A 15348-nucleotide genomic window follows, 5' to 3' on the forward strand; every position below is an offset into this window, starting at 1 on the left:
AGCCAGGAATGCTATAGTACTATATACTAGAATTGATGTATCCTACATATCAGTAGATACATTTATTTATGGTACTTTAGACAGACAGTGAGCCAGGAATGCTATAGTACTATATACTAGTATTGATGTATCCTACATATCAGTAGATACATTTATTTATGGTACTTTAGACAGACAGTGAGCCAGGAATGCTATAGTACTCTATACTAGTATTGATGTATCCTACATATCAGTAGATACATTTATTTATGGTACTTTAGACAGACAGTGAGCCAGGAATGCTATAGTACTATATACTAGTATTGATGTATCCTACATATCAGTAGATACATTTATTTATGGTACTTTAGACAGACAGTGAGCCAGGAATGCTATAGTACTCTATACTAGTATTGATGTATCCTACATATCAGTAGATACATTTATTTATGGTACTTTAGACAGACAGTGAGCCAGGAATGCTATAGTACTCTATACTAGTATTGATGTATCCTACATATCAGTAGATACATTTATTTATGGTACTTTAGACAGACAGTGAGCCAGGAATGCTATAGTACTATAAACTAGTATTGATGTATCCTACATATCAGTAGATACATTTATTTATGGTACTTTAGACAGACAGTGAGCCAGGAATGCTATAGTACTCTATACTAGTATTGATGTATCCTACATATCAGTAGATACATTTATTTATGGTACTTTAGACAGACAGTGAGCCAGGAATGCTATAGTACTATATACTAGTATTGATGTATACTACATATCAGTAGATACATTTATTTATGGTACGTTAGATAGACAGTGAGCCAGGAATGCTATAGTACTATATACTAGTATTGATGTATCCTACATATCAGTAGATACATTTCTTTATGGTACTTTAGACAGACAGTGAGCCAGGAATGCTATAGTACTATATACTAGTATTGATGTATCCTACATATCAGTAGATACATTTATTTATGGTACTTTAGACAGACAGTGAGCCAGGAATGCTATAGTACTATATACTTGTATTGTCGTATTGATGTATCCTACATATCAGTAGATACATTTATTTATGGTACTTTAGACAGACAGTGAGCCAGGAATGCTATAGTACTATATACTAGTATTGATGTATCCTACATATCAGTAGATACATTTATTTATGGTACTTTAGACAGACAGTGAGCCAGGAATGCTATAGTACTCTATACTAGTATTGATGTATCCTACATATCAGTAGATACATTTATTTATGGTACTTTAGACAGACAGTGAGCCAGGAATGCTATAGTACTCTATACTAGTATTGATGTATACTACATATCAGTAGATACATTTATTTATGGTACTTTAGACAGACAGTGAGCCAGGAATGCTATAGTAACTATATACTAGTATTGATGTATACTACATATCAGTAGATACATTTATTTATGGTACTTTAGACAGACAGTGAGCCAGGAATGCTATAGTACTCTATACTAGTATTGATGTATCCTACATATCAGTAGATACATTTATTTATGGTACTTTAGACAGACAGTGAGCCAGGAATGCTATAGTACTCTATACTAGTATTGATGTATCCTACATATCAGTAGATACATTTATTTATGGTACTTTAGACAGACAGTGAGCCAGGAATGCTATAGTACTCTATACTAGTATTGATGTATCCTACATATCAGTAGATACATTTATTTATGGTACTTTAGACAGCCAGTGAGCCAGGAATGCTATAGTATTATAGTATTGATGTATACTACATATCAGTAGATACATTTATTTATGGTACTTTAGACAGCCAGTGAGCCAGGAATGCTATAGTATTATAGTATTGATGTATACTACAGACACCTTCTCATCCTCAACTCAAGCGTTATGTCAATATAAAGAATCTGGCACTTACAATTCTTCTGGCTGGGCAGACTGGCAGATGTTTACAGCTTGGTTGGAGGGTGCTGACTTAGCATACACTAGCTTCTATGGCATGTTGCTCATGGCTCTGAATACAACTTACTCTTACAAACTCACTAGGAGAAAGCAAAAACAAAAACACAAACACACACATACAGACCAAGCAAATCCAACACAGAAGTTGAAGTGCTGAGGAACAGTTTCATTAGAGTCTAGCAAATGTTTATCATCAGCAGCTTTCACGCTGAACAAGCTGAGGATTCTCAGGAGAAAAGAGTCTGAATTGTAATTTTAAATTTTACTTTATTTCACTAGTACATACTTTACACATTGAATTGAATTTGTTATTACTATATTACATGAAAAGAATTACATTTATATTAAAAGAGATATTTATTGTAACAGACTGGTATTTACTTTAAAAGAGAAATTTATATTAAAAGATATATTTATTGTAACAGACTGGTATTTACTTTGAAAGAGAAATTTATAATAAAAGAGATATTTATTGTAACATACTGGTATTCACTTTAAAAGAGAAATTTATAATAAAAGAAATAATTATAATAACAGAGATATTTATAATAAAAACATTTTTAGTGTGAGGTTTCTGATGAAGACGTCAACGTTGATGTCGTTGAAGACAAAGACGCCACACTCTCACGGGATGGGGGTGAGGTTTTCTGGAGCATGTGGTCCTTTCCGTATTTGTTTTACGGGTCTGTAACAAAGATTTTTGCCCATTACTACAAGTGAAATTACAATACCTGAGATAGTAAACTATTATACCATTTTACATGATCATTATTAATGTCTACTATACACCAGTTCACTATACACTTTATTTTGGAACATTCCTTCTAGAGGTGGTTCCATTATCCAGGGCTATAATGAACCCAAGGAACTTAGAACAAAAAACAAATTGTACCATTTTACATTATCATTATTTAATGTCTACTATACACCAGTTCACTATACACTGGATTTTGGAAACATTCCTTCTAGAGGTGGTTCCATTATCCAGGACTATAATGAACCCAAGGAACTTAGAACAAAAAACAAATTGTACTATTTTACATGTAGTAAACCAGAAAGTAAGTTTACTGAAGTTTACTCATGGCCAGAGAGATTTTTCCCCACCATGTAGGCTACACTACCCCGTAGCCTGATTCTCTTTCTCAAATCAACTGGCTTAGGCTATCATAACTAGAAATCAGCTTAAAATAACAAAGTTTTCAAGAGGGTAAATAAATATATTACATATAGATCCATCCCATAATTTTGTATAATAAATAAATATGTGTGTGTGTATGTGTGTGTGTGTGTGTGCGCGTGTGTGCGTGTGTGTGTGTGTATGTGTGTGCGTGCGCGCGTGTGTGTGTGTGTGTGTGTGTGTCGAAAGTCAACAAAATTTTTCATTTCAATATGTCTCCTGGTTAAGAACGATATTACAATTATAAGTTATTAAGTTGAAAGTTTAATATGTTGGATGAAATATCTAAAACATTATATACATGTAAATAATTCCTACCGCACTAAGGAGGAGTTTTTGTACAAAACAAGAAACCAAACTGGAATCTTATCCACACAATTGCCTGTTAATACAGTAGTCTACTTATCAGTATACCACTTGAAGATAATTGAAATTCAATCAACCCTTATATTCACTAGAATAAAACTCCCATTAAAATATTTAACTTAAACTAAACACAGGATTTTTCCGGACATTTGCCATCGTTCAGTGAAACAAGAAAACAGTAACACTACGTTTCGAGATCTGCAATCTGATCTCTTCTTCAGGTAAAGAACTAACCTAATACATAATTACAAACTAAGTTAAAATAAACAAATCTTACTAAAGCGTTGTGGCACGCCTAAGTCAGGAATCACAACCTACATGTTGTTGTCAACTTCACTAACACTAAAGACATGCACTTAATACAAAACTATACAAAACACTAATCATTAAAAGTAAAACTACGGAAACAGGTCACAATGCGTCTTCACTCGTCTACTGCTAGTGATGTATCTGCTTGAGTAGACGAGTGAAGACGCATTGTGACCTGTTTCCGTAGTTTACTTTTAATGATTAGTGTTTTGTATAGTTTTGTATTAAGTGCATGTCTTTAGTGTTAGTGAAGTTGACAACAACATGTAGGTTGTGATTCCTGACTTAGGCGTGCCACAACGCTTTAGTAAGATTTGTTTATTTTAACTTAGTTTGTAATTATGTATTAGGTTAGTTCTTTACCTGAAGAAGAGATCAGATTGCAGATCTCGAAAACGTAGTGTTACTGTTTTCTTGTTTTCACTGAACGATGGCAAATGTCCGGAAAAATCCTGTTTCCTTCACAATCCTTCCATCGTCAAAAATAACCTTTAAACAAAGAAACTAAACACGTCTTTTAACTCGTTACTTTGTAATGATCAATCTAAAAGTGATATTCCAACTACTAACATGCACTCTGACACTATCATAGAGAATTATACAATACAAAAGTACTCTGATAGAACTTACCCTTCATCTGTGTTGTTGCTAGCTGAGAACATATCTTGACTTATTTTCCTACACTGGTGGTCATGTGACTGCAGGCGTGCTTGGCTAGATGGTCTGGGACACATAACACACGATGTTTAATGATATTAGTTTCAAGAAAATAATTTCCTTGTTTTAAAAAATATAATCAAATTACTTAATATAATATCATACAGTTGCTTAGCATTTTTTAAGCTTTCAAATGCTTGTGACTAACCATCCCATAATTGTATATATTAATAAATATATATATGTGTGACTGTTTAATGATGTGTAACACAAAGGTCTACAAAATTTATAATTGGAATATGTGTCCTGTTTAAGAAAAATATTACAATTCTAATTTTATAAATGTACAGTTAAAAATAGTTAAATATGTTGGATGAAATATCTAAAACATTATATACATGTAAATAATTCCTTCCAAAATGAGGAGGAGGTTTCTAACAAAACAAGAAATATCAAGAAAATAAAATTGGTGTGAAGTTTAATAAATCCCCGAATACATCAGGAAACCAAACTGGAATCTTATCCACACAATTGCCTGTTAATACAGTAGTCTACTTATCAGTATACCACTTGAAGATAATTAAAATTCAATCAACCCTTATATTCACTAGAATAAAACACCCATTAAAATATTTAACTTAAACTAAACACGTCTTTTAACTCGTTACTTTGTAATGATCAATCTAAAAGTGATATTCCAACTACTAACATGCACTCTGACACTATCATAGAGAATTATACAATACAAAAGTACTCTGATAGAACTTACCCTTCATCTGTGTTGTTGCTAGCTGAGAACATATCTTGACTTATTTTCCTACACTGGTGGTCATGTGACTGCAGGCGTGCTTGGCTAGATGGTCTGGGACACATAACACACGATGTTTAATGATATTAGTTTCAAGAAAATAATTTCCTTGTTTTAAAAAATATAATCAAATTACTTATAATATCATACAGTTGCTTAGCATTTTTTAAGCTTTCAAATGCTTGTGACTAACCATCCCATAATTGTATATATTAATAAATATATATATGTGTGACTGTTTAATGATGTGTAACACAAAGGTCTACAAAATTTATAATTGGAATATGTGTCCTGTTTAAGAAAAATATTACAATTCTAATTTTATAAATGTACAGTTAAAAATAGTTAAATATGTTGGATGAAATATCTAAAACATTATATACATGTAAATAATTCCTTCCAAAATGAGGAGGAGGTTTCTAACAAAACAAGAAATATCAAGATAATAAAATTGGTGTGAAGTTTAATAAATCCCCGAATACATCAGGAAACCAAACTGGAATCTTATCCACACAATTGCCTGTTAATACAGTAGTCTACTTATCAGTATACCACTTGAAGATAATTAAAATTCAATCAACCCTTATATTCACTAGAATAAAACACCCATTAAAATATTTAACTTAAACTAAACACGTCTTTTAACTCGTTACTTTGTAATGATCAATCTAAAAGTGATATTCCAACTACTAACATGCACTCTGACACTATCATAGAGAATTATACAATACAAAAGTACTCTGATAGAACTTACCCTTCATCTGTGTTGTTGCTAGCTGAGAACATATCTTGACTTATTTTCCTACACTGGTGGTCATGTGACTGCAGGCGTGCTTGGCTAGATGGTCTGGGACACATAACACACGATGTTTAATGATATTAGTTTCAAGAAAATAATTTCCTTGTTTTAAAAAATATAATCAAATTACTTATAATATCATACAGTTGCTTAGCATTTTTTAAGCTTTCAAATGCTTGTGACTAACCATCCCATAATTGTATATATTAATAAATATATATATGTGTGACTGTTTAATGATGTGTAACACAAAGGTCTACAAAATTTATAATTGGAATATGTGTCCTGTTTAAGAAAAATATTACAATTCTAATTTTATAAATGTACAGTTAAAAATAGTTAAATATGTTGGATGAAATATCTAAAACATTATATACATGTAAATAATTCCTACCGCACTAACGAGGAGTTTTTTTACAAAACAAGAAATATCAAGAAAATAAAATTGGTGTGAAGTTTAATAAATCCCCGAATACATCAGGAAACCAAACTGGAATTTTATCCACACAATTGCCTGTTAATACAGTAGTCTACTTATCAGTATACCACTTGAAGATAATTAAAATTCAATCAACCCTTATATTCACTAGAATAAAAACCCATTAAAATATTTAACTTAAACTAAACACGTCTTTTAACTCGTTACTTGAAAGAAAGAAAGAAACTTTATTTTCTCACAAATAAATAATGATCAATCTAAAAGTGATATTCCAACTACTAACATGCACTCTGACACTATCATAGAGAATTATACAATACAAAAGTACTCTGATAGAACTTACCCTTCATCTGTGTTGTTGCTAGCTGAGAACATATCTTGACTTATTTTCCTACACTGGTGGTCATGTGACTGCAGGCGTGCTTGGCTAGATGGTCTGGGACACATAACACACAATGTTTAATGATATTAGTTTCAAGAAAATAATTTCCTTGTTTTAAAAAATATAATCAAATTACTTATAATATCATACAGTTGCTTAGCATTTTTTAAGCTTTCAAATGCTTGTGACTAACCATCCCATAATTGTATATATTAATAAATATATATATGTGTGACTGTTTAATGATGTGTAACACAAAGGTCTACAAAATTTATAATTGGAATATGTGTCCTGTTTAAGAAAAATATTACAATTCTAATTTTATAAATGTACAGTTAAAAATAGTTAAATATGTTGGATGAAATATCTAAAACATTATATACATGTAAATAATTCCTACCGCACTAACGAGGAGTTTTTTTACAAAACAAGAAACCAAACTGGAATTTTATCCACACAATTGCCTGTTAATACAGTAGTCTACTTATCAGTATACCACTTGAAGATAATTAAAATTCAATCAACCCTTATATTCACTAGAATAAAACTCCCATTAAAATATTTAACTTAAACTAAACACGTCTTTTAACTCGTTACTTTGTAATGATCAATCTAAAAGTGATATTCCAACTACTAACATGCACTCTGTCACTATCATAGAGAATTATACAATACAAAAAGTACTCTGATAGAACTTACCCTTCATCTGTGTTGTTGCTAGCTGAGAACATATCTTGACTTATTTTCCTACACTGGTGGTCATGTGACTGCAGGCGTGCTTGGCTAGATGGTCTGGGACACATAACACACAATGTTTAATGATATTAGTTTCAAGAAAATAATTTCCTTGTTTTAAAAAAATATAATCAAATTACTTATAATATCATACAGTTGCTTAGCATTTTTTAAGCATTCAAATGCTTGTGACTAACCATCCCATAATTGTATATATTAATAAATATATATATGTGTGACTGTTTAATGATGTGTAACACAAAGGTCTACAAAATTTATAATTGGAATATGTGTCCTGTTTAAAAAAAATATTACAATTCTAATTTTATAAATGTACAGTTAAAAATAGTTAAATATGTTGGATGAAATATCTAAAAACATTATATACATGTAAATAATTCCTACCGCACTAACGAGGAGTTTTTTTACAAAACAAGAAACCAAACTGGAATTTTATCCACACAATTGCCTGTTAATACAGTAGTCTACTTATCAGTATACCACTTGAAGATAATTAAAATTCAATCAACCCTTATATTCACTAGAATAAAACTCCCATTAAAATATTTAACTTAAAACTAAACACGTCTTTTAACTCGTTACTTTGTAATGATCAATCTAAAAGTGATATTCCAACTACTAACATGCACTCTGACACTATCATAGAGAATTATACAATACAAAAGTACTCTGATAGAACTTACCCTTCATCTGTGTTGTTGCTAGCTGAGAACATATCTTGACTTATTTTCCTACACTGGTGGTCATGTGACTGCAGGCGTGCTTGGCTAGATGGTCTGGGACACATAACACACGATGTTTAATGATATTAGTTTCAAGAAAATAATTTCCTTGTTTTAAAAAATATAATCAAATTACTTATAATATCATACAGTTGCTTAGCATTTTTTAAGCTTTCAAATGCTTGTGACTAACCATCCCATAATTGTATATATTAATAAATATATATATGTGTGACTGTTTAATGATGTGTAACACAAAGGTCTACAAAATTTATAATTGGAATATGTGTCCTGTTTAAAAAAAATATTACAATTCTAATTTTATAAATGTACAGTTAAAAATAGTTAAATATGTTGGATGAAATATCTAAAACATTATATACATGTAAATAATTCCTACCGCACTAACGAGGAGTTTTTTTACAAAACAAGAAACCAAACTGGAATTTTATCCACACAATTGCCTGTTAATACAGTAGTCTACTTATCAGTATACCACTTGAAGATAATTAAAATTCAATCATCCTTTATATTCACTAGAATAAAACTCCCATTAAAATATTTAACTTAAACTAAACACGTCTTTTAACTCGTTACTTTGTAATGATCAATCTAAAAGTGATATTCCAACTACTAACATGCACTCTGACACTATCATAGAGAATTATACAATACAAAAGTACTCTGATAGAACTTACCCTTCATCTGTGTTGTTGCTAGCTGAGAACATATCTTGACTTATTTTCCTACACTGGTGGTCATGTGACTGCAGGCGTGCTTGGCTAGATGGTCTGGGACACATAACACACGATGTTTAATGATATTAGTTTCAAGAAAATAATTTCCTTGTTTTAAAAAATATAATCAAATTACTTATAATATCATACAGTTGCTTAGCATTTTTTAAGCTTTCAAATGCTTGTGACTAACCATCCCATAATTGTATATATTAATAAATATATATATGTGTGACTGTTTAATGATGTGTAACACAAAGGTCTACAAAATTTATAATTGGAATATGTGTCCTGTTTAAGAAAAATATTACAATTCTAATTTTATAAATGTACATTTAAAAATAGTTAAATATGTTGGATGAAATATCTAAAACATTATATACATGTAAATAATTCCTACCGCACTAACGAGGAGTTTTTTTACAAAACAAGAAACCAAACTGGAATTTTATCCACACAATTGCCTGTTAATACAGTAGTCTACTTATCAGTATACCACTTGAAGATAATTAAAATTCAATTATCCTTTATATTCACTAGAATAAAACTCCCATTAAAATATTTAACTTAAACTAAACACGTCTTTTAACTCGTTACTTTGAAAGAAAGAAAGAAACTTTATTTCTCACAAATAAATAATGATCAATCTAAAAGTGATATTCCAACTACTAACATGCACTCTGACACTATCATAGAGAATTATACAATACAAAAGTACTCTGATAGAACTTACCCTTCATCTGTGTTGTTGCTAGCTGAGAACATATCTTGACTTATTTTCCTACACTGGTGGTCATGTGACTGCAGGCGTGCTTGGCTAGATGGTCTGGGACACATAACACACAATGTTTAATGATATTAGTTTCAAGAAAATAATTTCCTTGTTTTAAAAAATATAATCAAATTACTTATAATATCATACAGTTGCTTAGCATTTTTTAAGCTTTCAAATGCTTGTGACTAACCATCCCATAATTGTATATATTAATAAATATATATATGTGTGACTGTTTAATGATGTGTAACACAAAGGTCTACAAAATTTATAATTGGAATATGTGTCCTGTTTAAGAAAAATATTACAATTCTAATTTTATAAATCTACAGTTAAAAATAGTTAAATATGTTGGATGAAATATCTAAAACATTATATACATGTAAATAATTCCTTCCAAAATGAGGAGGAGGTTTCTAACAAAACAAGAAATATCAAGATAATAAAATTGGTGTGAAGTTTAATAAATCCCCGAATACATCAGGAAACCAAACTGGAATCTTATCCACACAATTGCCTGTTAATACAGTAGTCTACTTATCAGTATACCACTTGCAGATAATTAAAATTCAATCAACCCTTATATTCACTAGAATAAAACACCCATTAAAATATTTAACTTAAACTAAACACGTCTTTTAACTCGTTACTTTGTAATGATCAATCTAAAAGTGATATTCCAACTACTAACATGCACTCTGACACTACCATAGAGAATTATACAATACAAAAGTACTCTGATAGAACTTACCCTTCATCTGTGTTGTTGCTAGCTGAGAACATATCTTGACTTATTTTCCTACACTGGTGGTCATGTGACTGCAGGCGTGCTTGGCTAGATGGTCTGGGACACATAACACACAATGTTTAATGATATTAGTTTCAAGAAAATAATTTCCTTGTTTTAAAAAATATAATCAAATACAGTTGCTTAGCATTTTTTAAGCTTTCAAATGCTTGTGACTAACCATCCCATAATTGTATATATTATAAATATATATATATATATAATATATATATATATATATATATATATGTGTGACTGTTTAATGATGTGTAACACAAAGGTCTACAAAATTTATAATTGGAATATGTGTCCTGTTTAAGAAAAATATTACAATTCTAATTTTATAAATGTACAGTTAAAAATAGTTAAATATGTTGGATGAAATATCTAAAACATTATATACATGTAAATAATTCCTACCGCACTAACGAGGAGTTTTTTTACAAAACAAGAAACCAAACTGGAATTTTATCCACACAATTGCCTGTTAATACAGTAGTCTACTTATCAGTATACCACTTGAAGATAATTAAAATTCAATTATCCTTTATATTCACTAGAATAAAACTCCCATTAAAATATTTAACTTAAACTAAACACGTCTTTTAACTCGTTACTTTGTAATGATCAATCTAAAAGTGATATTCCAACTACTAACATGCACTCTGACACTATCATAGAGAATTATACAATACAAAAGTACTCTGATAGAACTTACCCTTCATCTGTGTTGTTGCTAGCTGAGAACATATCTTGACTTATTTTCCTACACTGGTGGTCATGTGACTGCAGGCGTGCTTGGCTAGATGGTCTGGGACACATAACACACAATGTTTAATGATATTAGTTTCAAGAAAATAATTTCCTTGTTTTAAAAAATATAATCAAATTACTTAATATAATATCATACAGTTGCTTAGCATTTTTTAAGCTTTCAAATGCTTGTGACTAACCATCCCATAATTGTATATATTAATAAATATATATATATATATATGTGTGACTGTTTAATGGTGTGTTACACAAAGGTCTACAAAATTTATAATTGGAATATGTGTCCTGTTTAAGAAAAATATTACAATTCTAATTTTATAAATGTACAGTTAAAAATAGTTAAATATGTTGAATGAAATGTCTAAAACATTATATACATGTAAATAATTCCTTCCAAAATGAGGAGGAGGTTTCTAACAAAACAAGAAATATCAAGAGAATAAAATTGGTGTGAAGTTTAATAAATCCCATGTAGTTACAAAAAAGGATGGACTTATGTTTTACTTCATAAGTTATGGCTGGCTTGGTATTAGAGGTTTACCACTTGACTGGTTTTTTTAGTTATCTCACGGGGAGAGAACAGAGGGTAAGCATTGGTGGCGTCATGGGAGATCCAGGGAAAATTGAATTTGGTGTTCCGCAGGGTTCTGTTTTGGGACCAATACTTTTTTTAATTTATGTCAATGATCTTTGTAATGGTTGTTTTAATGGTAAATTGGTTGCGTTTGCCGATGACTGCTTTTGTTTATACAAACCATGACTTAAATTCGCTTTACCAATCAATGTCAAAAGATTTATTTTTCCTAAGGTTATGGTTTGACAAAAACTTTATGATATTAAGCGAAAAAACTAAGTTCATGTTATTCAGTCTGAGATTCGACTCCAAATTTAATTTCCCACTTAAATTTCATGAAACTAAATGCCTTGTTCCGCTTGTTCCTGATTGTGACTGTTTGGAATTACAGCAAGTCAATAATATGAAATATTTAGGTTTAATCATTGATTATCAATTGACCTGGAAAAACCATATTTCAAAATTAAAAAAGAGCTTTATTGCAGTTTGAGAAAGTTTTACCTATTAAATCAGTTGTGTGGGTCTAAACAAAATTTTAGTCAATGTATATCACGCTCTTGTAGGATCCAGGATAAGCTATGGTATCACATGCTGGGGTGGGACATACAGTACTACCTTATATCCGATAGTAATTTTTCAAAAAAGATTCATCAGACTTATTTCGAAAAAGACAAGGTTTGAACATACTTGGCCACTGTTTGTTGAGATGAAAATTCTTCCTCTACGGTATTTATACATTTTTAATGTCCTAAAAATGTTTTACATTAGAAGCTCTGCTTTTTCAATAACAAGACAGCCTAGTTACAATCTTAGGCGGTACCAAGTCGTTAGTGTGCCTAAATCAAATTTAAACATACATCAAATATTTTACAGTAGTTTTGCACCACGATTATTTAACATAATTAGTTATAAAATTGGCAACTTCACAACACAGAAAGAGTTTTTGAAAAAATTGAAAAAATGGCTTTTTGAACAAGAAGCTGTCGATAAAATATTAAAAATAGTAAAGTAGGTTGAGTCTTGAACATTTTGAATCGCTTGCACTTACTTCTTGCCTGAATTTCCTATGTGTTTTTGGTACATCGATTTGTTTGCTTACTGGTATTTGTCACTATCTCTTTAGTGTCTTTTTATTTCTTTGAATTGTAAATATAATTACTTGGTATGTTAGTGAAGGAGATTTTTACCATTGAAGTTACAAAGAAATAATTTCCATTCAATGGCACAGTATGTTTTTTAATCAATCTCTTTTTCATACATAATTTTTAAACTATGTGTTACGTTTCGCTGCTAGCCGTTTCATTCTTTTTGTTTAAAACAAGTGATGGAGATCCCAGCTCAGGCTTTGCCTAGGGGATTCCTATTTGTTTTGCCTTATATTTATTTATATTGTTATTGTGTTAATTTATTCTACCTTTTTATTGTTATATTTTGAACTCATGGTATTGTAAAAACTGTGTTGTGTACTTGTATATGAAAATGTACTGTTTTGTACTTGTTTTTTGGCAAAATAAAGATTATTTATTTATTTATTTAGGATTATTAGCCTACCTATGCCTCAACATTTTTAATAAATTACCAAGAAAACTAAAAAATATATATGAAGCACCTGCCTATAAAAAAAATTAAGAGACTATTTCATAAAGACATGTTTCTATGGCATTAATATGTTAAATATAATGCAATACAAATCTTCCTAAATGGCTAAGTTTATTATTATTTACTTTTACGTTTTATTGATTCTGATTACTGATTCTTATTTAAAGTTATTTGAATTTCAGTAACAAAACTATTGTTGACGTGTTCATATTGTTCATAAATTTGCAATGAACGAATAAAAGGTTATTGATTATTGATTATTATTGCAACTATTGGTTCTTTCAACTTCATGGATACAGCTCCCACACATAGGATGTGGCCAATGTGGGAACTTTCTCATACCGAAGTATGGTTAATGTATGTGATGAGATAGTAAACATAATTTAGAATTGTTTTTTATACGAGTGTCAGTGTCATTGTAGCTGCTATAGTATATTAAAATATAATTGCATTTGGTTTAGGCGAACCTCAAAATATGGAAACGAGTTTATATTTTCTTGATACTAGAAACTAATTGTAGTTTTATCCTACAAATAAAAATACTTTTAAAAGTGATCAACGTATAACTTAAATTAAATACTACTTGGTTCATTTGATAACAAATAATATATAGGATAAACAATTGATAAATTTTAAACCTTGAAGCTAATAAACTTTGTAAATTATTTGAAAATTTATTTAAAATCTGTCATTTAAAGAGCTGAAGGTCAAATCCTGCCATTTAAGACCGAATCGAAGTTACATACCTGGTGACACAAGCCCCAAGTGGCGACGCAAAGCCCAGCTGGCAATTACATTGGTTTGTAGCTAAAAATGGCTACATCTATTTACTTATTTCTAAATGTAATAAAAACAAGTATCGCTGTTGAACAGTTTAAACTGTAGTCATTAAATACTAGTATAGTTTTGACTTCAGTCATCTTCAGGTGTCAATAAGTATTAAAAGCGAGGACTATCCATCTGTAGTCAACATAATTTAAAATTCATGAACTAGCCCAAAAAAAAAAATAAATAAATAAAATTATAGGCCTATAAAATGTTGTTTTTATTTATTTCATTTATTTATTTATTCTTATTGTTTGAACACATTCCAATTGTAGTTCAAAAGAAGTGAGCAAATTTACTTTTTACAAGAGAACAACCTGGTTTATTTTGAAATCCAAAGAGAAATTATCCGTAAGAAAGGAATTGATTATCAGCTGTGCTAATTTTGTGGACATTAAAATGGGAGTATAGCAAAAGGATTGAATTACCAATGTTTTCTTAAAACTTGACTTAGCTTGCCTTTTTAAAACCAACCATCACACTCGTAAATAGTTTTATATCGATCTACTTGGATAAAGCTGATATAACTACGAGGGAAAATCAAATATTAACAGAATTGTTCATTTAGAACATCTGTTGTTACATACAATTGTGAACAGATCTTATTTTCAACATAATCCCCTCTTTTATTCACACATTTTCATTACCGAATCAGAATTTTTGTAATACCATGATCAACAATTGAAGCTGGTCGCATCTGTAATAAACTGCGTACAAATATTTCCACCACTTCATCATCGTAATTAGTTATGAATTCTCAATCGCCACCCAACGTGGATACCTTATTGTTCCACTCACTTCATCTACATAGTCTTGAAAATACAAGACCAGTTAATATTTGATTTACCTTTGTATTATTACAACCAACCTAAATCCATAAAAACATAAACCCCCAATACATATGACTTAACAGTT

General features: G+C 30.2%; 1 protein-coding gene across 1 annotated transcript; it reads right to left on the minus strand.

The window, feature by feature from the left end:
- Positions 1–4326: 4326 nt before the first annotated feature.
- On the minus strand, positions 4327–11467 carry LOC124368624 (protein starmaker-like). Its single transcript, XM_046825861.1, has 10 exons — positions 11380–11467; positions 10626–10718; positions 9833–9925; positions 9061–9153; positions 8324–8416; positions 7584–7676; positions 6846–6938; positions 6019–6111; positions 5226–5318; positions 4327–4522 (listed from the first exon to the last, which is right to left on the minus strand). The coding sequence occupies exons 1-10, from the start codon at positions 11409–11411 to the stop codon at positions 4426–4428; spliced, it is 873 nt and encodes a 290-aa protein (XP_046681817.1). The 5' UTR covers positions 11412–11467; the 3' UTR covers positions 4327–4425.
- Between the last annotated feature and the right edge of the window lie 3881 nt (positions 11468–15348).

Source organism: Homalodisca vitripennis, chromosome X (assembly GCF_021130785.1).
Source record: "Homalodisca vitripennis isolate AUS2020 chromosome X, UT_GWSS_2.1, whole genome shotgun sequence".
Taxonomy (NCBI): Eukaryota; Metazoa; Arthropoda; class Insecta; order Hemiptera; family Cicadellidae; genus Homalodisca; species Homalodisca vitripennis.

Coding starts and splice junctions, on each gene's coding strand:
- LOC124368624 (XM_046825861.1), bottom strand. CDS start 11,411: ATGTTCTCAGCTAGCAACAACACAGATGAAGG. Junction 5,319..6,018: donor AGCAACAACACAGATGAAGG/GTAAGTTCTATC, acceptor TATGTGTCCCAG/ACCATCTAGCCAAGCACGCC. Junction 4,523..5,225: donor AGCAACAACACAGATGAAGG/GTAAGTTCTATC, acceptor TATGTGTCCCAG/ACCATCTAGCCAAGCACGCC.